Genomic DNA, 24,484 nt, shown 5'->3' with positions numbered 1-24,484 from the left:
CTGGTCTTGCTACTTGTGGAGGTATTTTTCGTGGGAGTATGGGAGAATTTATTGGTGCTTTTTCAGCGTTTCTTGAAGTTCAAACTGCTTTGGTTGCTGAGTTTTATGGAGTTATACATGCTATGGAGGAAGCTCAAAAAATAGGACTTACTAATGTCTGGCTTGAATGTGATTCTGCCTTGGTTTGTGCTGCGTTTACTGCTAGGACTAATGTTCCGTGGATGCTTCAGAATCGATGGAATACTTGTCTTAATTTTTGTGGGACAATCAGGTTTAGGGTAACTCATATTTTTCGTGAAGGGAATGCGTGTGCTGATAAGTTGGCTAATTTAGGATTTATTCATAGAGAATCATTTCATTGGTATAATAGACTCCCAGCTAGTTTGTTCTTAGAATTCTTTATGAATAGGTATAATCTACTTATGTATCGTTTGTGTTAACATATGAGTTTTGGTCTAGTCCCCCCATATTTTTGTATTTTCTTTCTTTTTTCTTTTTTTAATATATATTTTTTTTCATGTGATGGCAAATGATTGTTGTTACTTGAGGTGTCAACTTAGCTGAGATGTCAAGTTGCATAATGATGCCTAACACAAAAACTTTATTAAAAAAAAAAAAAGAAAAACAAACGACACCCTTTGACATAAATCTGTTTCATACCTAGTATTTAACTAATCTTTAAATATTATAATTAATACTAAAACTTTATCTCACAATTATAATTAATATTTATAAATAACTATTCACATATATATTAATTATAATATTTATTATGTTATAAGTTTCAGTTTGAATATAAACAAAAATATTATATTTTAATTAATATTAAATATTATAATTAATATTAAATATTATAGTTAATAATAAATATTATAGATAATATTAAATATTATAATTAATATTAAATAATATAATTAATATTAAATATTATAATACTAAATATTATAATTAATATTCAATAATATAATTAATATTAAATATTATAATACTAAATATTATAATTAATATTAAAACTGGATCTTATAATTATATTTAATATTTATAATTAATATTTATAAATAAATATTTACATTTATATTAATTATAATATTTATTATGTTATAAGATTCACTTTGGATATAAACAAAAATATTAATTATAATATATTTTATAAATATTTTAAATATTATAATTAGTATTAAATATTATAATTAATATTAAAAATGGATCTTATAATTATAGTTAATATTTAAAATTAGTATAAATATTATAATTAATATTTATAAATAAATATTCACATTTATATTAATTATAAATATTTATTATAATATTTATTAGGTTATAAGTTTCAGTTTAATATAAACAAAAACATTAATTATAATATATTTTTTAAATATTTTACTTTTTTACTAAAAAAGTTATTTTATGTAAAGAAAATAAAATTAAAATTGTATTTAATCGTTGAAACTTTTATGTTGACTTGACTCATCTATAACTTAGACAATTATTCATTACTAACTTAGACAATGATTCATTGAAGAATATGATGTGACTATTATAATATTATAATATAAGTTATATTGAAAAAAAAAATCAAGTAAAAAAATTGTCATACAAACTTATTTTAATCATTTGCGTACTATAAACATGAAGAAAATTTAAAGTTTGGAACAATAATAAAATCCAATTTCACATTATAAAAAATAAAAAAACATATTTAGTCCAAAATAGTTGTGCTTAATATTAAAACAAGAAATTTTGTTTTTATCTCAAAGATAAACTTTTATTGAATAAAAAGATTTTTTTATGCATCTGAATTTTAGAGAAGAACAAAATTAAAAAAAAAGGCAGAAAATACAAAATCAAAGCATCTATATAAGAAATTATTACTAGTTAAAATACAAGAAAATCTAATAAAGAAAAGAAAATAAAAATCCTCGCTAGAAGTTTCAAACTTTTCCTCACCAATATCTCATATGCATTCTCTTTTTCATATTTTTTATAGTGATGTGGGTGTTGAAAATTATACAATAAAAAAATAATTTCTTAAACAAAAATGTACTTAGAAATAAAAACATAAATTTAAAATAAATATTCAATAAATTTAACATGATGTTTCAAATACATCTAAAAACATTTAACAAAACTATTATTATTCAATATATAATTTTTTTGACTAAAATTATAAATTCATACCATTTGTTTTTGACAAAAACTATCAACTTTGTCGTAAATTATTTTGACAAAAATTGCAAACCCTGTGATTCTTACGTGCCCTAGACTTAAAACAACATCTTAAAATTATATAGACGATAACTATTTTTTAGAAAAAAAAGAGAAAATAATAGTAAACGAAGAAAAAACATATTCGATAAATTAATTATATGTAATGTGATATTATAAAAATATGTTAAATTATTTTAATATAAAAAAGATATATCGTATCAGAGTATCTATATTATTGATTGTGACTTGATTAACTTTATTATTATTTTTGAATTTAGAAGGAACAAGTCGAAGCACGACTAGGCCATCTTCAATGACATGTGCCAAACAAGTATATGTCACATTCATAATCCTTAACATGTTATTATTGAGTGCATACGTCATCCCAAATACTGCTTTTTATATTATATTATATTATTATTTAAAACACAACACCTACTTCTTGTCCCATTGTGGTTACATTTATGTAACAAAAGGTTATGTAATACTAATTAAGTGAAAAGAGTCACTTCCAAGCTTTTGTCTTTTTTCTTTTCATAGAAGTCTACTTCTAAGGTTAAAATCAAGTTAGAAAAGTAAATTTAAAATTTATTAATTGAAAGTTAAGTAGTTTTAAAATTATTTATCATATTTTATGATAATTTTAGTTATTCAATTTTGATAAATTATATTTCATTCTCTAAAATATGCCTACTTACACCTATGGTGTCAAAATTTGTAGTACTCTATCAATGTAAACTTGTAAGTAGATTAATAATTTTAATTATTTTTATCTACCAACTTATGATTTACTAATATTACAAAGTTTCTTTTTAAATTAATTTTCTTTGATTGTAAGGTCAATGGGTAACCTTTGCATATCTATCTCATTTAAAATGAGTTTTCATGAATAATTGAGATTCAAGAAAGGGAATTTAAAATAATTCAAATATTTTACAAATTAAAATAACACACTTAAATAAAAAAATATTTTTTTTTTCAAATTATGATTTTTTAAAAATTTAAATTGTGATGTGTCAACTTGAACGTTTAGAGATTGAGGGCAAAGAGTACTGAATGTGTAAACTGAAGAGGTTGATCTCCTAGATAGTGGTATAAGAGGCTTGATACGTTCACAGTGTCTTAGAGTTATGACAAAAGTCTTTATGACTCATGTGTTTATCATAACAAGATAGAGAATGGTGAATTTGTCTAGCTCTTGTTGTATGTAGACAACATGTCCATAGTATCTCGAGATGGGGTTAAGGTCACACGGTTGAATTCAATTCTCAATAGTGAATTTAAGATAAAGGATGTGGGCACTATTGAGAAAATTTTGGGGATGGAGATTTAGAGGAATCAATTCTAGAAGAAAATATTTTTGTGTCAAAGGAAGTATATTCAAAAGATGTTGAGACGTTTTAGGATGGAAGTGTTAAAGTTTTCTACATAGCTTTGGTAATGTCTATATGTCTTTTAGAACTCAATATTGCTCAAATTGATGAGGAGAAGGAACACGTCTCTTGTGTTCTTATGCAAGCATGGTGGGAAGTTTGATGTATGATATGGTGTATACTAGACCGAACCTTGCATAAACAATAAGTCTTATAAGTAGATATGTGAGTAGGCTTGGGAAGGAGCAATGACAAGCAATGAAGAAGATCTTGAGACACTTAAAGGGGACATTGGAATTTTCTTAAAGAGTGATTAATAATGTAATGTAGTAGGTTACTCTAACTTAGACTTTGTGGCATATTTGAACACTAGACAATCCATTACTGATTATGCTTTTATCTCTAGTTAGTTGGAAAGTAATTATTCAACCAACAATGGTATTGGCGGCAAATGCAACATAGTATATAACATTGATGGAAGCAATAAATGAAGGTATGTGGTTGAAGTGTCTCATGGATGATATGGAGTTTGCTAGTTACCTAATTACTTAGTAACCCTTGTTTGCACCAGATATCCAAACCATGGCTACTCATGTGGCATAGATGCATCCACAATAGAGTATCAGGTGAAGTGTCAGATGACATGATGGTTGCAACCTCAGACATGAGCATAAACAACCCCTAAATTAAATACATATTCTCTTCCCTAGTTCCCTACATCACAACAACAACACTTCTTCCTTTGATTTGAATAACTTGTCTTAACATTGCACACATAACCGTTCATATCTAATATTTCAATGGATATAACGTTCTTCTTCAATTTTAGGACATATATGACATTGGTCAATATTCAAATAATGTCATCATGTATTTTTTTTTTTCTGAACAAAGCCTATACCAACAATCTTGCAAGAATCATTACTTCTCATTAACATCTTACCACCTTCAGATTCCTCAAATGTGAAAAATCAACTATGTGAAAATAGAAAAAACACAATAAGGATGGTTGAATTGAGTTTTTTTCAAATTTAAATTCTTTTCACAAATATCGCTTAATTAATAGTATTCGGACGATGGTTTAGTTTGTCAAATGATCAGATTGTAACACTTTTGTATGATGTATCATATCAAACACAACTAGCTAGCTCCACTAAATCACTTGTCTCGAATATTTTTTAAATGACTCTGACAAATTATCAGATTATAACTCTTGCAACTTTTCGATCATGACTTATGCAAGTTAAAACCTTAAGTATTGTTTGACATTGATAACTACTCAGACGATAGTTTTACTTGACAATCAATTTGCTATTGACTTGTTGATATATATTATGTCCGATGTACCATGATAGACACAACCTATTTTCATGTATTTACTTGTCCTTAAAACCTTGAGTATTTACTTGTTCTTTTATCAAGTCATTTCTTGCTTAATCGAGTACTTTTTTAACAAGTCATTATTGTCTTAACCAGGTATTCTTTCAATAAGTCACTTTTAGCTCAATTAAGTATTATTTCTACAAGCCACTATTGGCTCAACAAGTATTATTTTTCAAACAACCACTCTTGCTAAGATAAGAATTTTGTGAGTAATGATCAAGAGATCATTCGGTTTGCTATCTAGAGAGAGATTGCATCTTTCAATGAATACAAGGGTAAACACACTCTCCCAGTTCACTACATGAACAATCATAGTGTTTTCCTTAAAACTTGTTTGGATCCAGAGATTTGGCATGGTTTTTGCTCTATGCATGAGGATCTCTCTATTATTCTTCTTGAAAAGTGACTTTATGTAGACACTAAAGAATATTGAAAGATTATTTCTAGCCATTAAACAACTTTAGATTACTTGAATGTCCTTTTTGCATGTAACAAACTTGAATATGGATGTCGAATTAAACACTTTATGCAAAGTGTAAATGTTCTTCTTCTATATGTAACATCCTTAATCAGTGACAATACTCATCTCCCGAAGCAGCATAACCTTTTGCACCAACATATGGTAAAAATGCACAAAGTACATGGCTTATAGTTGAGTTCAACCAGAATTGAAATGCTCTCTAATAAACTTTATGAAGAAAACAACATTAACTATTTTCTCAACTTTAACTCTTTTCCCAAGAGTCATTTAACTCTTAATCCCTTCTTTACTAGAGTTATAACTTTTTTTTGTTCGAACTTATCAATCAACTAACCATTTTGGTCTATTTATTAAAATTAATTTTTTTAATTTAAATAATATATATAAATTTAAATAATATTAGTAAATATAAAAATATATATATAAAATGTTATTGTTATTATGTATAAAATGTGCTTATCGATAAATTCACCGTAACACAAAAAATATCCTATTATAATTTTGTTTTACCTACTCTGTCTCTTTCCTTGGAAATTTTAGAGTGATTACTGAAGCAAACCTATTTTAATATCTTTTATTTATATTTTCCTAATTGCGACAAGGCAGAAGCAGAGCAGGAGAGTTTCCATCCATATTTGGTTGTGGAATATTAAATTGAAGGTCAATTGAAAGAATGGACACAAAGTTTGAGAGAGAGACACGACAACCTTTGCTGAGTTTAAGATATATATAAACAAAGAACATGACAGAGAGAGAGAGCATGAGGGAGCCAGAGATGGATGTGAAGAAGATTGTGGTTGTTGTGGAAGATGTGGATGCAGCAAGAACTGCTCTACAATGGGCTCTCACAAACATCATTCGCTATGGCGACATAATCACTCTTCTCCATGTCTACCACTCTGCAACATCAAGAAGCAAAACCAAAGCTCGTGTTCTTCGCCTCAATGGCTTCAAATTGGCCCTTTCCTTTCAAGAAATGTGCAACACCTACCCCAACGTACGTACACTTTTATGCCTTTCTTTTCTTCTCTTTCACTTTCTGGTTTAATTTCATGTGTTCAAATTAACGGATATGTGTCATAATAATAGGATTGTGTTACAGACAAAGGTTGAAATTATTGTCACGGAAGGGGACCAGGAGGGAACCAAGATCGCTGCCACGGTGAGAGAGATTGGAGCTTCCATGCTTGTGGTTGGACTCCATGATTGTAGTTTTCTATACAAGTAGGTCCAAAATTTCATAACATTTCAAACTTTTTGAGTTCAATTTCATCAGTTAAATGTGTATTGGAATGATCATTAATAGAGCTTAAAGGTGGATGATGATGATGATGATTCTTCTTTCATAATGTTATATGGGTCCTCCACAAAATTAATTCTAGTTGAATATCTATCTATACTGTCATTGTCTTCTTGATCTGGGTGATCAATGAACATCTGAAATTGAAGGTTCTTTGGGAAATGCATTTGGTGAAACAGAAAGTTTAGGCTGTGATTAGAGGTCAACTTCAAGTAGATAGGTTTTGGGATTTCACTTAAACTATCTTATTCAGCAAGATCTTGGCCTTCATATGACAACATCAACATGGATTAGTGGGACCTGGTTTATTAAATGTCTAATTTGTGTTGTGTGTTACTTCTTTCTGGTGCTCTCAGAAAATTTATGCTGGTGCCTTATAATGGTGACAAAGCCTGCCAAAAACTTTTGGGATCCACTTTTTAAGCTGCTTAAATCTCCTTAAAAATATGTTGGGTCCAATTTTTAAAAATTGAAAAAATGGATTTTTATAAATTAAATTAAGCTACAAATATAGTGAAAATAAAATTCCATTTTATGTAAAAGTTAATTTTGTTCTTTTATTTTGAAAGCTTTTAGGGTAATGTTTATTCAAACATTTGTATTAGAATTCTCTATTGATGTAGATTACACATGTGGCAGGACCATTCAATTGCATTTCACACCTAATCACATATTCATTATATTCTCTTAAGCACATACCAAAAACATGATTTCTGTTTGTTTGTTTGTTTCTTTAATCTATTTGCTTCTCTTTACTTGTGCAACCTTGTAGTATTATTAGATGAGGAAAACTGAAAACAGTGTTTTTATTCCTTTGTAATAGATTGACAATGGCCCATTCCAACAGTAGCATAGCAAGCATTTTCAACTGCAGAGTTCTGGCCATCAAGCAGCCTTGTGCTTCACCACTGAGGCCCATGATTTCTGCAGTTTCTGTGCTTGACAGTTCAACCAACTTGGATGTTTCACTAATTGATCTTTCTATATTACAGTAAGTTTCATCAATAAGTTCATAACATACTAAATTATTCAATTTGTATAATGTTATAAAATTGAAGAACTTGAAGTTAAAGAAAAAAATTTAAAGGGACCAGGTAGATTACATACAAATTTTTATGGATACAAGTGAGACATTAATTAAGGTTGTTTAATACAGCTTTTAGTGACATAGTTTGAGAATTGCATTGCAGAGTCCCTGGTACCCCTCCACCAAAAATTCCATACAGAATCTGTCCTAACCCTTCTGCAATTATTTGGAGATCAAGGAAGTCTAGAAGATGGTGAAGGACACAATTTCTTACACAAAATCTATTCATTAAAGTAGTCCCAAAAGCAATTTGGGTTTCTTTTTTCTTCTACTTTCTGATTTCCCATAACTTATGTTCACCTGCCACACATACACACAAAATGGTGCAATTGGCACAGTATAGTTTGGCTGCTTTTATGATTGTATAAAAGGATTTTTTTATGTAAACATTACCTTTCTACAGATTCCAGAGTGGATTAGAGTTTTACCCATTTCTTTATATTTCGAATCTTTGCACCTGCTATAGTCTGCTGCTGCGAGATGACGCAGAAGAAACCTTATTTATTTATTATTATTATTATTATTATTATTATTATTATTATTATTATTAATAATTAATGACTCATTATAGGAAATCTCATTTCGAGAATTGTTAACACCTCCCTGATCCCACGTGTCTATATGAAACCTTATTTTACTATTATTTATCGTGTACATGCCTCGTTTGATAAACTTTGTTTTAACAAACAAAAGCAAGTATATTTAGTCAAGTTTTGTTTGACATAACTAAACTTACTTTAAGTATTTCATAGTACATATTAAACTCTAATAAATATTTATTTTATGATTGTAGGGATTATACTATTATTAACTATTTCAATCAATTATACGGTTCTTAATTATTTCAATAAAATATTGCAAATTATTGTCAATACCAATACCAAGATCTCTTGAAAAATGTGTTACAAATTGTTTCATGCAAACAATTTTACTACAAAAGTGGATATCAATATTACATAGTCAAACAATTGAGTAAGACCATATGCTTTACTGAGAAAAAGAAAAGAAGTCATGTCTTGGTTTGTAAAGCTCTACCATATTCCAAATGTGTTGCTAAAAAAATCACACATTCAATATTAAATCAAGATCATTTAATGCATCTTTAAACTTCAAAGCTTGTCTATACACAAGAAGTAGAATAACATTAATAAAAAAATGACCCTTATAAAACAACTATAAATTATTTACAACGACTTTTTTTCTTCCTAAGTTTTGAATCTCTTGAAGAATTATACTATTTCTAAAAACAAATAAAACCAATAACAAGAGTCAATATCATTTTTAACAAATTCTTCTCCCTAATCCCAAATGATATAAGATACTTCTAACAATTTGCATACCAATAAAGTAATTTAGTTAAATGTTTTAACAAATATTACCAGCAGACTAAATTAGTTTTTTTTTATTAGTTACTTTTAAAAAATTAAAAATAACTATTCATCAATAGTAAAGAATAACTCAACACAAATACAGATAAAATTTAAAAGAATAAACAAGGAAATCAAATATAAAGCTGTATACAAATTATAAGTAGAAAGAATATTTTCGAAAATATATATTAAATAAATAAGGACTTAAAGAGAGTCAATTAAAATTGATTAAAAACCACAAATATATAAAATTTATTAAAACCAAAAATATATAAAACTCCTTCAATAAAAATGACATTTTCGTAATTTTGTAAACTTTTAATAAATATCAACAAATCTCGTCCTAGTTTTTTCTTTCACTTTATTTTCTTACCACGTACCATATTCACTAACTTCCCCTATTTTGACTTTGTTAAAGCTTAATTTTCTCTTGAATATTTTTTAAACTTTATTTCGACTAATTTTAGAGTATTTTAAGTATAAGGTTTTACTATTTATATACATATCCAATAAAAAAGAAATATATTAATTACTAGAGATAATAGAATTAAAATTAATAGAATTATTTAAAACAAGAACAAAAATGTATTTCATCATTGTTAAAATAATTTAAGAAAATATCAATTTAAGATAAATTTGATGTGACTTACTAAATTAATTAATTTCTTTAACTTTTAGTGTGAAAGTATTAGAAAATATGTGCAGCAAAATTAAGACAAAATATGCATGAAATATCTTTGTTGGAACACGTTTCTTCATACAAATTTTTTTAAAAAAAAGAAAAACTTGAAAATTATAAAAAATAAAAAGAAATTCAAATTAACTTATATATAAGTTAATATATAAAAAGTTATATAATTTTTTTAAAATTTCATTTTTTTAAAATTGTATACAAACTAATTTTATGTTTGTTTTTTGTAAATGTCTTCAGATGGCAAAAACATTGTTTAGTTGCAACATTATGAGATATTTTTATTGGATGAACCAAAGATGAAGGTCTCAGATACTGTTTCCCAACACACGTGCCACCAAATCATGCAAAGGAATACACTAATGAATGACTATGACTCACCTTTAGTATCTCACTGATTCGCACCAAAGTTTGTCCATTGTGCTTTGATGCACGTGCGTGCCCCAAAAGTGTGTACAATAAATACAAAAGTGGGTTTCATTTTCTTCCAATTGCATTCAATTCCATTGTGTTGAGCAAAGCCAGCCACTTCTTAGTGATGAGCTTCACTGATAGATATTTTAACGATGAAGTTGATAAGAATGTTGTGATTTTTAAAGGATTTCACTGGGTTCAGTTCAGTGGCATTCACCAAAGTCCCATTTGGGAGGCCAAATTGTTGTTACTTGTGTAAAGGACCACATGATAATCAGAGTGAGCTTCATGATCGTAGCTTCTTCAGTTGCTGCAATAAGGATTTTGCGCACAAAAACCAGCTCTTCTTCTGCAAGGAGAAAGTGTACATTAAACTGTTCAGGTGCCAATATCTTTAATCTATTAATATGAATGCCATTTCTTTTTCTTTTGAAAAAAAGTTTGGAAATTATGGAAGGATAGTATAAAACAAGTTTCAAATTTCAATACAAAATTGTAAACCCCTTTTGTTACTTCATTCATTTCTGTGTCTTCGTTGTGCTGATTTGTTCTACTATTTTGGTATGATGCTTATGGGGTGTTAAGGAAGTGACGGGTCCTCACAACAAGAGTTTGAAGAGTGGGAAAATAGCACTGTTAAGGTTAATAAAGTCATACAGGTGGTGAGGTGCCCTCCATGTGTTTTGTAAAAAAAATCAATAGGAATGTTGAAAGAAACTCACAATAGAATTTGATTTTGCTGCAGAATGAAGAGAAGGAGATTCACTTTGACATGCCAAAAAATCTGCTAACAGGAGAATTTAAGGACTTGGAGCTGCTAATAGGTGGTGAGAAAATGCACAATCTTACAGTGAAGGAGATAGTGCAGAATTTGGTATCAAATTACAAGTGGAGAGAAGAAAAGCTTGAAAGGAAGCTTCTTGAATTGAATGGTCTAAGGGAAGAGCAATCTGCCATTGCTCAAATGCAAAAACAATTAGAGGAAAAGACAGAAAAAGTGGAGTTTCTTGAGAAGACCATTGCTTCCTTTGAGTCAGATAGTCAAATTATTCGGAAAAAAATAAGAGATGATCAGATGTCAAAAAAGCAGCTAGATATTGCAAAGAAAATGATAAATGAGATGCAAAGGAAAAAGGGTGATGCAAGTCCTATGAGGGAGCAGATATTGATGCTCCAACAGCAAGTGACCGAATTTCAGAAGTTTCATAGTTCAGGTGGAAATTCTTCTACAAATAACAAACTTAAAGATGTTCAACACGTTGAGGTGGAAGTTTTGGAACTGAAGAGGAGAAACAAAGAGCTTGAATTGGAAAAGAGGGAGGCGAAAGTTAAGTTGGCTACTACCCAAGCAAGAATCAGAACAGAGGTGAGTAACACTAAACCATAGAATAAGGTGAGAATACCATTCATTCATTACCCTAATACGTTGCGTCTCATACAAGGTGCATTAGAGGACTTTGGTGCTAGTTATAGATACGAATTTAGCACTGTGTTTTATTGTATTTTACATGTGCAGGAGGAAATAGGGTCCAGAATAGAAGAAGAAATTGCTGGTTTAGGACATGTGCATGAAGAACTCTCAGAGCTAGTTGAAACATTGCAGAGAAACAGATTTGACATGGTCCAGGAAGTTGTGTACCAGCGGTGGCTTCACACATTGTTGAGGTGTGAAATCCAGGATAATCAAAGACAAAGTAGAAGGGCCTCAAGAAGAGATTGCAACATGAGTTCAAGCAAAGAACTTTGTGAGGAAAAACATGCATCAACATCTGATATAAGTGACCTTGAGCTTGAAAGCGTCTCCTCCAGTGCCACATTAGAAGAGAGTGATGAAATTGAAACTACCACCTTTGCAAGCTCTTCTAGTAGCCAAAGTAGTAACAGTAGTATGAAAATGCAGGGATGGAGAAAAACAAAAGATTGGTGTAACAAAATTTCTTCAAAAGGTAGAAATCTTGGGAGCAGCCCTGGCCTAATACGTAGGTTATCCTTTTCCATGTCAAATATTGGATCATACGTATCCAAGCCAGGGAACAGTGGCAATACCCCAGTGATCAACCTACCCCAAAATGTCAATACTAATACAACATCCAAATTATTGGAGAGTCCAATAATACCAAAGAAGAAAAGAGTCTCTTTCAGCGATTCAGTTAAACTATCTACCCATCCACACATTCCAGAGCTTGTTGAGAATGCAATAGATGACAAAGAAAAAATATCTGGGAAGATCATGGAGCTGACTTCAAACGTGTTGAACTCCACCAACATTGATTCCATTGAAGAGAGTGAAGGTGCCAGGAATATAATTGTTCATTCAGATGAAGTGTATTCAAGGAATGAACCCATTTCTAGCATGCATGTCAGGGTCAAAATCACAATGGTGTATCTGGTGGCATTTTTATTCTTTTCACTGATTCTGCTAGCGTGTGTCTGGATCAAATAACAATATCCTTAATTGTATGAAACAGAGTTGAATTTGTGGTAACACACTTTGAAAATGATGCTGCATTGAATGGTAACACAGAAGGAAAAGCTCTTTTCCTTCTTTTTCAAATTACGAATCATCAAGATCTTCACATGTTAACATCAGGACATTCATGACATCCTTCTTCAAAAAACCTCTCAGTTTGTCTTTCATTTGTCCTTTTCAAGGCACTCTAACCTAAAGTAACCAAACTTTTTGAATTCATAGGAGACAACTTAAGTCTTTCTTCTTAAGATTTTTTTAGTATGATCACAATTATCATAATGATTATACAGAGAACGAAACTCATTAAATATGGTTTCGAAGCTAATGAACATAGTTTATATGTTCTTGTTTTCTTCCATATTGAAAAGTTTGCATTGTTTAGTAAGCAAATTAAGCTTTTTTCTTTTCACCTTGGTAGAACCTTCATATATGATTGTAAAAGTGTGTCACATCTCCTTAATGTCTTAGAAAGTGTGTACCTTTAAGTATTCTTCTGATAGGGTGCACATGACTGGTATTTTGAGCCTTTGAGTTAAGCATTAATCATTGTTTATGCTCATCACGCAATATAATTCTGGTTTAAGGGCTCGTCAACATTTTCTAGTGGAAGTTTTCATTCTCTACTACGTTCACCATGCCTGTGTGGCATGATTCGAAGAATGCTAAAAAAATTTGGTTCTAGTTTACCCATCCAATTCTCTTTTATAACCCTTAAAAGTTATGCTAATCAAAAGTTATTACTTTTAGTTCATAGTTATCTTTGCCTAAGTTAAAGAACAATTATTCTCTAATACTAAATTATTTCTGTCATTCTTAATTACAACAAAATAGTTAAGAGATTAGAAAGAAAATTCTCTAAAAAAGCATTCCTTACCAAAAAGAAAAATGGTTAGAAATAGGTATTACACTTTAGTCATCTTACACTTAAAACGAAGCTTTATAATTATTAATACAAAACACTTAATTTCACATAAATATGTAATTATTATAAAAAAAAAAATCATCTCACATATTACATTAATTATTAAAGAATGGATGGAATATCCATTGTAAAAAAAAAAATTATTAAGAAGTGAATTTTAACTTAATTTAATCTTATACAATCAGATCAACAAACTCTCATTATGATAGATTGTAAATGACTTTGATATTATATCAAGAAGTGAATTTTAATCTTAATTTAATCTTATAGATCTTATTTATAAGATGAGATTTACATTATATTATCAAAAATCTTTCTATTTATATATATTACTAAAAATCTTTATATCTAATCGACGTAAAATATAGTATTTCTATTTAATAAAAAAAAATTATAACATAATGCTATGGAGAAATTTGAAGTAAAGTATAATCTAAAAGAATAGTATCTTATAAATTGGAGCATTATGGTGATACTTAACAAAGTTTTTGGTTTAATTGTAGAAAAAGTGGTAAAAGGGCTCTATTTCATTATTTCTTCTGCCTTACCTTCATCATAACAAAATATAAGTTTTTAAAATATTATTCAAAAATACGAAACCAGGATTTTTGAAAATTAAATTAATGAAAATGTAGAGTAGTGAAAGTTTATCTTGAAATATCTCGAAGTTTATGAGTTGATGGTTGAAATGTTTGGAATGGTTTTAAATTGTCATTATGTTTAGAAAATGTGAAATAAATGCAATTTTAGAGTGACGAGCAACTTGAATGGCAGTAGGGTAGGTATTCATTATTTAGCATGCCACCAACTATTATATAGGGACACAATTTTCGTTTTACTTCCTACCTTTCTACTAGTGGCCACCATTCACAATGGTGGAATCCTAATATTCTCATACAAGATTGGAACAACTCATTTCCCAATTCAAATCCAAAAGAATCTACATTATCCTATATTTTTGGACGAGTTTTAATTTTAAATTTAAAAAATAATATCGTTATAATCAATTTTTAAGATAATCTCCATTTTAAAAATTTGAGTTCTCTCGTATCCTATATTTTTGGACGAGTTTTAATTTCAAATTTGAAAAATAATATTGTTATAATCAATTTTTAAGATAATGTTCATTTTAAAAATTTAAGTTGTGTCATATTCTTTCTTAAAAGACGTATAGATGAGTGAGATAAGAAAGTATATTAAACATACACAACTCAATATATATTATATATATAGTTAAGAAAATTTTCTAAATATAATTTGTATTTTTTAATTAGACTAATTTATTTACCTAATCCTTTATATAGAATTTCTTTTAAAGCTACGTTTGGTTACAATGGGGAAAACGGGAAAGGTGGGTCTGTGACGAACAATGCCCCGCAAAATCATCTACTCCAAAAGAAAATAAATAAGTGATAATTAACAGCTGCCGGTTTAAATGCGTAAAACTGTACTATAGTAAATGTATAATAATAAAAGTAGAGTGAAAATATTTTTTTAGTGACAATAATTATTACTAATATAATTTTATTTTTTTAATTTTTATTAGTTGCTCATGATAAAATTATCAGTTTTTTGTTATATATTTTTAAATTTATACTGTTTTACTTTTAAAATATTCCAAATTTATTGCATTCTTAAAACAAATATTAGTTATGAGTTTTTTTTATCAGCAGTGTAAGATTTTTAATTTGGGTGTATTTGAAAAATGTATAGAAACCTTTACAAAATATTATACACTTCAGCACAATAATGAAATTTAACGCAGAACGTTTTTTACTTATTTATAAGAAAATTCATTTTTGGAATTCTTACTTTGATTTTGATAATACGTCTTATTACTTATTACATAGCTTTAATTTTTTGAATCTTCTAAATTGTTTGTAGTCTTTTTAGTTCATTAATAACTTTTTTAGAAGTAGTACTAAGATTTTTGCAAAAATTTTCTAAAGTGTAAATACATAAAAATCGAATTGTTTTATTTCTTATACTTCCTAGTTTGAGTTTTTTTTTTTCTATTCGATCATTAGAATTTTTTTGTGTGAAAATATTTGCCTCTTTAAAAAGAGTGCATGCCTATAGCATTCTAACAAATTTCATTAACACTATGTTTGTTCCTAGGAATAGACGGTTTCCGCTTAACACTATGTTTGTTCCTAGGAATAGACGGTTTCCGCAAACAGTTATGGGAATTTTTTTTTTATCAGCAATAAACAATTAATAAATGAGAGTCACTTTAGGGGTGACCCAACCCTTATACAAAATACACGATCTTTAACCTTGTCCACAACACACACACTCCGCCAACTCTTAAATACTTAAATAAATCCGAAAAGAGCCGCCTACAACCCTCACTCATATACCCAAACAAGACATCAAAACATCATCTCCATACAGATCAAAGGATCAACACACCAATCAGAGAAGGAAAAGATTGCATCCCACGACTTGGAAGTAACCCAAGCTCATGCCTTTAGTTGCACCAACGCGAATACTTCCAATACATCTATTACACCCCCTCTAAATATTACTTTGTTTCTATGTTTCCAGATTTCGTTGACGACCGTGATCCAAATTACTCCCCAAACCTCATTTACCGAAACAAACACGTTACTCAACCTAAACTGAGAGAAATTTAGCAGTGAACATTATGAAACACACTTTGCACACCCAACCAAGCACAACAAAGGTTCCACACTCGCCACGCAAAACTACACTCAAAGAACATATGAGTGTTAGATTCCTCCTCCACCCCGCAAAGACTATACACAGAACTTACCACCGTGATCCCACGTTTTTCCAAGTTAGCCTTAGTAGCCAACTTATTTTCCAACACCCTCCATGTTGTAACATGTGCAGAAGGTACAACCTTACACTTCCAAAACTTCATAAACTCCCCCACTCTCTCCCCTACTCGGCCCCCCTTTAGACGGAGATAACCAGTTGTGGGGATGGTTTGTGTTTGTCTATGCCATTTTACGTGGACGTGGAGGCGTCGAAATGGGGGATGAATGTGTAGGGTTTCTTCTCACATGATAAAAGATTAACGGGGAAAACCACATTGGTTGAATGTGATTAGGGTTTTGGTCTCAAAGTGAGTTGTTGGTGGTGGTAGTGTGGTGAGTGAAGCAAATTGATGCACACATATATGCTTGATCTTCGAAGACTTGAGGTAAGCATTTTTATTTGAAGACACATAATCAATTAAACATACGAAAAACACATGTCATGTAATTGATTAACCCACAAAAAGTAGTGGATAATCTATTATCCACAATGCATATACTTCTTTATTTTTTTGACATAATCGATTATCATATGTGCTTGAATGAAATCATAATTGATTATGTTGTTAAAAAGCTGTTGATAATCAATTATGTTTTTGGTTTAAGGCAAATCATAATCGATTATGCTTTTGAAAATTGTGGATAATCGATTATGCTTATGTTTTAAGGGAAACCATAATCGATTATGTTCTTCTACGTTTTTTTGAATAATGTTTGTTTGGTTTTTTAATTCCATGTGTGGTGTTTTGAGGTGTTGTTCTTAGTGCAAATTCCTTGAGGAAAGAGGTCCACCACTTCTTCATCCATTAGCCACTTAGTTGAATCATTTGCTTTGAACATGTTGCACACTTTGCTAGTTGAGTTTAAGCCAAATTTTTTAGTTCTTGAAAGTGAATTGAGAAATGCAAAAGGCATAGTCTCGTAAACTGAAAAAAATAAAGTAAAATATGAGAACAAAAAGTAATACACAAGTGTCAAGACATATACAATATAAAAGCAAAGAAATAGATCTACTCATACCACAAACTACACTCTTTGATACACTTCTTTGCTCTTCTAGTTAGTTTTATGACTTCAATTGTGTATTGAAGCATCTTTGAGTATACTTATATGTTCTTCATTCAGCTTGCATTATCTTTTTTGTTTTTGAAATCTAATTCTAGACTTATTCATTAAGACTCCTTTTGTGTGCTTACTACTAAAATTTGCCTTAATTTTTGTTTACAAATTTTTTTTTTGAATTTTTTCAGTTTTGTCATTATTAATCTTTCATTTCAAAATTCTCCAACTCTAGTTGAGCTTATATTGATTTTCCTCTTAATTCTTCCTTCATTGCTTAAGAACTCACTTAAGATAACATTTTAGGTGTTGTTGGAGAATAATTAAAGCTAGTATTTTGAGAAGGACCTATAAAAGAATGCAAACCATGGTGACAAGATTCAAATTGAAATCTCTAAGAAAAACACATGTGAAAAGCCATCAAACACATAGGAAGCAAATTTGTGATGGAAAATTTCCATCACTAAATGGTAAATTTATGGAAAAAATCTGTGACTAAATTGTGCCTATTCTTTAGTGTTTTTGTCACAAAATTTTCTTGTTGTTTTCTTGCTTTTGTGTATTTTCTTTCTTTTCTTAATTTCATGAAAAAATGTGTTTGGTATAATCTCATCGTAAATATAGTAAGTAATAGAAGAAAATCTTATCAGTCACGTTTTTATTCTATTCTCATATCTTAACTTATATTTTCGTTATAAAACAAATCTTAAATATTTGTATTGTAAAGATAAGAATGTGATTTGGTATCTTATTCTACCATAATAACATAAATATTCGTATGTCATTTCCAAGGAGATTTTAATTTAGGGTAATTCACTCATTTTTACATGTAAGCACTTCTATAAGAATTTATCTTTTCAAAGCACTATCTTTTTCTGGATTCTTAAATAGATCCCAAAAAAATCACATTTGATGATTTTAATTAATTAATTTATTAAATTATTATTATTTTATTTACAACATAAAAAAAAATATTTATGCTATTATTTTGTGGAATGTTTCTAAAACTACCTAATTTTTTAACTAAATTAAAATTTATTTAAAATGATAAAAAAACTAAATTACGTAATTACAATAACATTCAAATTATATAAATCAATAGAAATTACAACTTTAAAATAAATATTACAATGGAATTGCTTTTGATTTTATTTTATTGAAATCAACACAAATCAAATAAATAATTTAGAAGAAATAAAATTAGTTTAAATGGGGATTTGTTGCGATTATGGATTAATACGGGCTGATAGTTATCAGGACTAATAACCAACATCAGGAACTTTGGAGTAAAAAGAATGAATAAAAAAATATTAGAAAAATTATGTGTGTTAAATAAATTTCTAATTTAAAAATAAATAAATTATATATATATATATATATATATAAACACTGATTTTTTTTTGTTAAGAAAAGAACACCTTTAAGTGCTCACAGTAGAGAATCACTTGCGAATCACACCTAGCATTTGTTAGGCGTTGTGGATGGCCTAAACTAAGGTTATAGAATAAAAATAATTAAATAAATTTTTGAAATGATTTTGCCTTACTTTATAGCTTTTTAAATTCCTTATAAATTTAAATATTTTTAATTAATTTTTTATTAAAAAATTTATGTCTATTTTTTAATTTATTTTATATTATTTAATTTTGTTTTTCATTAGAATGATATGATCTTTATTTTACAGTAACTTTATTTGGGTCTTTTTTTATATGATTCGACTTGTTTCTAGTTTTAATATTTAATTTAAGAATGAAAGAGTATCATATTTTTTTTAATATTAAGAAAAAGAGTATCATATTATTATTTTTTAAAATATTAAGAAAAAGAGTATATTTGGATCATTTAGTTAATCCAATAGCATATTTTGTTAAATATTTATTTAAATATGTTAAATAACTATTTAAATAGTACAATTTACTCTAATAATTCAGAATTTAGTTTTATTTTATTTTTTTTGTTTATATATTTAAAAAGGAAGAAAAGATAATTTTAAAACTTTAAGATAAATCATATTATCTCGAAAAATAGTTATATTTTAAAAAAAAAATATTCTGAATGAAATTGTAGAAAAAATATATTTTAAAAATTAAAATTTTTAGAAAAGTAATTACATTGAGGAATAATATTACAGAAAAATAAATATATTAAAAATTATTAATTTATTAAACTAATTATATTGATAAATATTAAATAGTTGTTTAAAAATATTATAATTTAAGAGAAATATTTAGAAAAAGTAATTATTTTAAGAATTGATTAATTAGAAAATTAAAAATGTAAAAATTTAATTTTTAGAACATTAAATATTTAGAGAAGTGGTTATTTAGTTTTGTATTAAATTAAAAAAAAATATAATATTAATATCTATTTATCTATAAATAAAATATAGATTAAGTAAATGTAAAAAATGTAAAACCAGATCCTATATTGAAAAATATTCTAAGTCAATTTTCAATATTACATTTATAAATATTTTAATTATTATATTTATTATTCATAAATAAATAATTTAAATTGTATAAAATATTTTCCACTATTTTTTAATTTTTTCTATGAAAAATTTAAACCAAAATTTCAAAAGTAAATCATTTCAAAATTTATAAATGTTAATTTTGTTAACAATTTTTTATTTACATATTTTTTTAAATAGTTAGATATGTTTTTATAAAAAAGTATTTCATCAAATTATTATTTTCTAAATTGTTATATTCTATATAACTATTTTTTAAATAAATTCAAACAAATTATTTTTCAAACCAATATCATTAAATAATTATTTTAAAAAATCAAAATTATCAATTATTTTTATTTTATTTTTGAATAAAAAGGTAAAATAAAATCAAGTTTATAATGGAAGTTAGAACTAAAAAATTCTTTTGTTTTGTTTTCTGTCTTCTATTTGGTAATTGTCAATGCACACACAACATCTATTTGCTTTGCTGCATTCTAAACTTGTAAATTTCTTCTAAAAACATTGATAATTAGTTACAATCTCAAGTATAGTACTATAAAGAAAGTTATAAAATCTTAATTATTTTTACTAAAATAATATTTTATTTTGTTGTTTAAAAATTAAATATTAAATATTAAAACAAGATTAACCATAAAAAAATACACATAATTACGATACAAAGTAATTCTTCATCACAAAATCAAATACTACGAATTCAATTAAAATATATAAGTTTATATTAATTAAAAGTTAATTAAAGTTTTAATTAAAGAGTTGACCTGAGAAGTGTAGATATTATATTATAAGAAAAATAATAATAATAATGGTGAAACGTAGGAGAGAGAAGATTGAAAGAGCGTTGAGTGGACGCAAAAGCATAAGACACAAGTAGAATGAATAGAAAGTAGAATTGGAGTGGACACCACAGCTTCCAAAAGTCAATTGTCTTTCATGCCAACCCCATTACTCATCACATTAACCTAATACCTACTTTCTCAAATTACTATTTCAACAATTAACCAATAATCCTTTCTTTCTTTTTAAATTATTATGTTACACCCCCACCAATTTTTCAATAACTACTTCAAGAGAAAAACAAAAATAACTTTCTTCATCATTTTAAATTTGTTTATATATGATTTAGTTCAAAACATGTTTAAAAATTTGAACATGTGAATAATATTTTTTTAAATTAGTTTATTCATAAATTTGTACTAGCTCAAACACGATTATTCGGGTTCAATTATGATTATTTGGTAATACTTGATAATGAAAAATGTTGAGTTGATTAAAATAAATATAAAGATAAAAGGGATAGCAACCCAAAAGTAATATTCACTTAGAATATTAAATTTCTTTTCAAGTATAATCCTTAAACCTTAGACACAAGAAGGGAGGAAGGAAAACACGATAGAAAAATAATAATAAATTATTCAAATGATACTATCTAAGCCTCTTACAAATACAAAATTAATTTTGATTTATAAAGAAATTAATTTTATTTTTATTCAAATAAACTAAGATTTTTTCTCTCTTAAATTTATTGGATTTGATATAAAGAATAAGTAAATGGAAAAGGTTGTTTCAGAAGAGAAGCAACAAGTTCATTGAGCGTGCTTTATAATTTCGTAAGCATGAAAAACCAACTATAACAATACAATTGATTTAATGACTGAAAATTATTTTATTTAATCAGCAGTACTACCATCGGTGTTATTAAATATCATACCTTAACTAAAGTTGAAATATTTTAGAAAAAATATCATTAAATAAATTTAAAACAATTAAAATTTATTTAAACATTTTAAGCTTAGAGTATTACACAACGTCGACTCTGAAATGGGATCAATTAGAAATAAAACAAGAGGAATGGAATTTCTCAGTTGGCTTTTTATTTGGAAGTTTTTTTTTTTGTGAAAACCTTTACCGTATAATAATAATAATAATAATAAATAATAGTAAAATAAGGTTTCATATAGACACGTGGATATCACTTTAGAAGTGAGATAACCTTGAAAGGGAAAATCTTTTCAGTATTGAAAATAGTTAATAATGATATTAATTATTATTTGATAATAAATAATTGATATGAATACCATATTAAAAGATAAGAAAGAGTAATGAAGATGATTATGATTAATAGTAAAGAAAAAGTTGTAAAAATTTCATTCACCCACCATTTTCATGGAGGAAAAGGGGCAAAGGGAAATTTAAATCTAAAACATAGATTAAAAGAGACTAGATTATTTATCTAAACAATAAACATCCAAATCTCCAACTTTCAGATGTTCTATACAAATTTTCGATCCCACTTTAAAAACCACACGGCGGAAAAGAGTTCAGGGGTGGTGGTCGCGCTGTTCCCGGTGGCGGATGAAGTAATACCCGGGCGCGGGACTTGAGCGTGGCGACCTTAGAGGCATCTCGTTCACCTGTTTCCCGTTACTATCGTAATAGATTACGCCCGAGAAATCCAACGGCTCGCACTTGTCCCCCATCAGGATCGTCTTCTGCCACACCCCGCCCTTCCCCCAATCCTCCTCGCCGCGCTTCTTCTTGCACCTCTTCGGCAGAAACGGCAGCTTTTTGCCGCTTATGTTGCTCAGAAGCTTCTTCGGCGACCGCAGCTCGATCCTCCACTCCTCCTTCGGCGGCGCCACTGCCTTCAGCTTCCGTGGCAGCCGGCTCGCCCGCTTCGCCAGTACTGCCAGCACCGCCGTCACCGCCACCAGGAACTTCTGCGCTTGTTGCTTCGTCGAGTCCATCGCCGAAAAAGGAAGAGAATAACAAGAGTTTCAGTTTCGTGGAGAAATGTGAAAATGTTTTGGGGTATTTATAAGCTCCCAGAGTCTCCGCTTCCTTTGAATATAAATAACCCTGGTCAAATATTCAATCTTAAATGATAAACTTTTTTTTTTAATTTAACCGCTTTTTTTTATCATAATAATAAATGTTTATTTTAGTCTAGAGATGTTTTTAATATATGTAATTGTTTTTAAATTAATTCAGATTAAATATTCATTTTGTTGTGAAATTAATCTTCAAATGATTATTTTGGTGGTCAAATCCTTTTACTTGTAAAAAAATCAAATTTGACTAAAATAATCACACATTATACAACCTTTCTAAACAGAAATTATATATTTAATAACTAATTTTTATATATCCATTAAGATCAGTTTAATAACTAATCAATTTGGATAAGATTATAAACTTTAAATCTTATAAGTGATTTTTTATAATAAAAAATATGGTGAGTACACGTGGGTGTGAATGATTTTTTTTTCTCAATAGTTTTTGTTCTTGATATCTTTGCATCTACTAATTACGTAGTTCATAAGGTTCAAATTTGTCTTATGGAGATGTATTACCAGGTTAAGTAAGATACTGAAATTTAATGAGTGGTATCATTTATAAAAAATTATGAAGTTTTTGTTTTCCAATGGAATTTTTAGGAAAGTTATCTGAAAAATGTTTATCATTTATGGAGAAGGATAATTGCACACGTTTAATTTCTTCCTCTCTGCATATATTATTGATTTATTTATTTTATTTTTATTTGCTTTATTTTCATTATCATTAACAAAATTGGGGTAATTTTATCTAACTCATTTTGTGGGATTTTTTCTATGTGTGAAATGTTTATACGTGAAAAAAGGGAAATAACATCAACTAATTAATAATTATTTATCCATATTGCTAGTGTAATTTGCTATTAATTCAGCTGCTAAATATTAATATATCACGGTCTATTCTATAATCTCCACTATTCTCCAATTTTTATATTATGTATTTAAAATTTCAATAATAAATACGAAGTAATTTTTTCATCATATATACATGCGTTAGTTATAACATTTTCAGAAATTATTTTACATATTAAAGAGTTATTAGATTATTAATTATTTTTAAGTTTCCTTTTACTTTAAATTTAAACTTATATTGAAATTTATAAATTTTTTTCATCAATATCTAGTTATTTATATTTTCAAAGTTTTCTCTTCATTGTCCCAGTTTTTAACGAGTTGTACTTTAAATTATTTATCTTTGTAAATAAAAGTTTTAGAAAAAGGCACAACATAGAAGTCTCTAGATTCGAATAGCATATATAGAAAATTTACATTCACTCATGATAAGTTGAAATTTTAGTAAAATATTATAAAATCTTGAAAATTAATCTGCTCAATAAGAAGAAACAATCTAACAATTGAATAATGAAACTTTAGTACATGTTAGATTTATTAAAACAATAACTTTATCTAGAATTCTTTTATAAGATTATATAGTATTACTTTTAAAATAACGAAATCCCCATCCATTATTTTATTAATTAAATTAATATTAGTTTTACAAAAAATATATATTATATTTTTCAATTTAATATATATTCATTATTATCATTTTTTTTAAATGTTACACTTATATATTTTAAATATCATAATACACAACTAAAATACATTTGTAACTCATAATTTCGAAACGCATAATGATTAG

At 27.7% G+C, this 24,484-nt stretch overlaps 2 protein-coding genes across 5 annotated transcripts; both read left to right on the top strand.

The window, feature by feature from the left end:
* Positions 1-6,119: 6,119 nt before the first annotated feature.
* Positions 6,120-8,268, top strand: LOC137822990 (uncharacterized). The gene is made up of 4 exons (XM_068628054.1): positions 6,120-6,439; positions 6,545-6,666; positions 7,566-7,733; positions 7,933-8,268. The coding sequence occupies exons 1-4, from the start codon at positions 6,185-6,187 to the stop codon at positions 8,024-8,026; spliced, it is 639 nt and encodes a 212-aa protein (XP_068484155.1). The 5' UTR covers positions 6,120-6,184; the 3' UTR covers positions 8,027-8,268.
* A 2,111-nt stretch (positions 8,269-10,379) lies between these two features.
* LOC137821940 (protein CHUP1, chloroplastic-like) lies at positions 10,380-12,868 on the top strand. Of its 4 annotated transcripts, none has more exons than XM_068626754.1 (4): positions 10,380-10,686; positions 10,890-10,963; positions 11,050-11,670; positions 11,821-12,868. In XM_068626754.1, exons 1-4 carry the CDS (start codon positions 10,572-10,574, stop codon positions 12,745-12,747), a joined length of 1,737 nt encoding a protein of 578 aa, XP_068482855.1. In that variant the 5' UTR covers positions 10,380-10,571; the 3' UTR covers positions 12,748-12,868. The 4 variants fall into 4 exon arrangements, with proteins under 4 accessions (XP_068482855.1, XP_068482854.1, XP_068482856.1 ...); XM_068626753.1 differs by having other exon boundaries at positions 10,890-10,966; XM_068626755.1 differs by having other exon boundaries at positions 10,399-10,686; positions 10,890-10,945.
* Positions 12,869-24,484: the final 11,616 nt, after the last annotated feature.

This window comes from Phaseolus vulgaris, chromosome 9 (genome assembly GCF_000499845.2).
Source record: "Phaseolus vulgaris cultivar G19833 chromosome 9, P. vulgaris v2.0, whole genome shotgun sequence".
NCBI classification, from domain to species: domain Eukaryota; kingdom Viridiplantae; phylum Streptophyta; class Magnoliopsida; order Fabales; family Fabaceae; genus Phaseolus; species Phaseolus vulgaris.
This window is presented reverse-complemented; position numbering and strand designations above follow the sequence as displayed.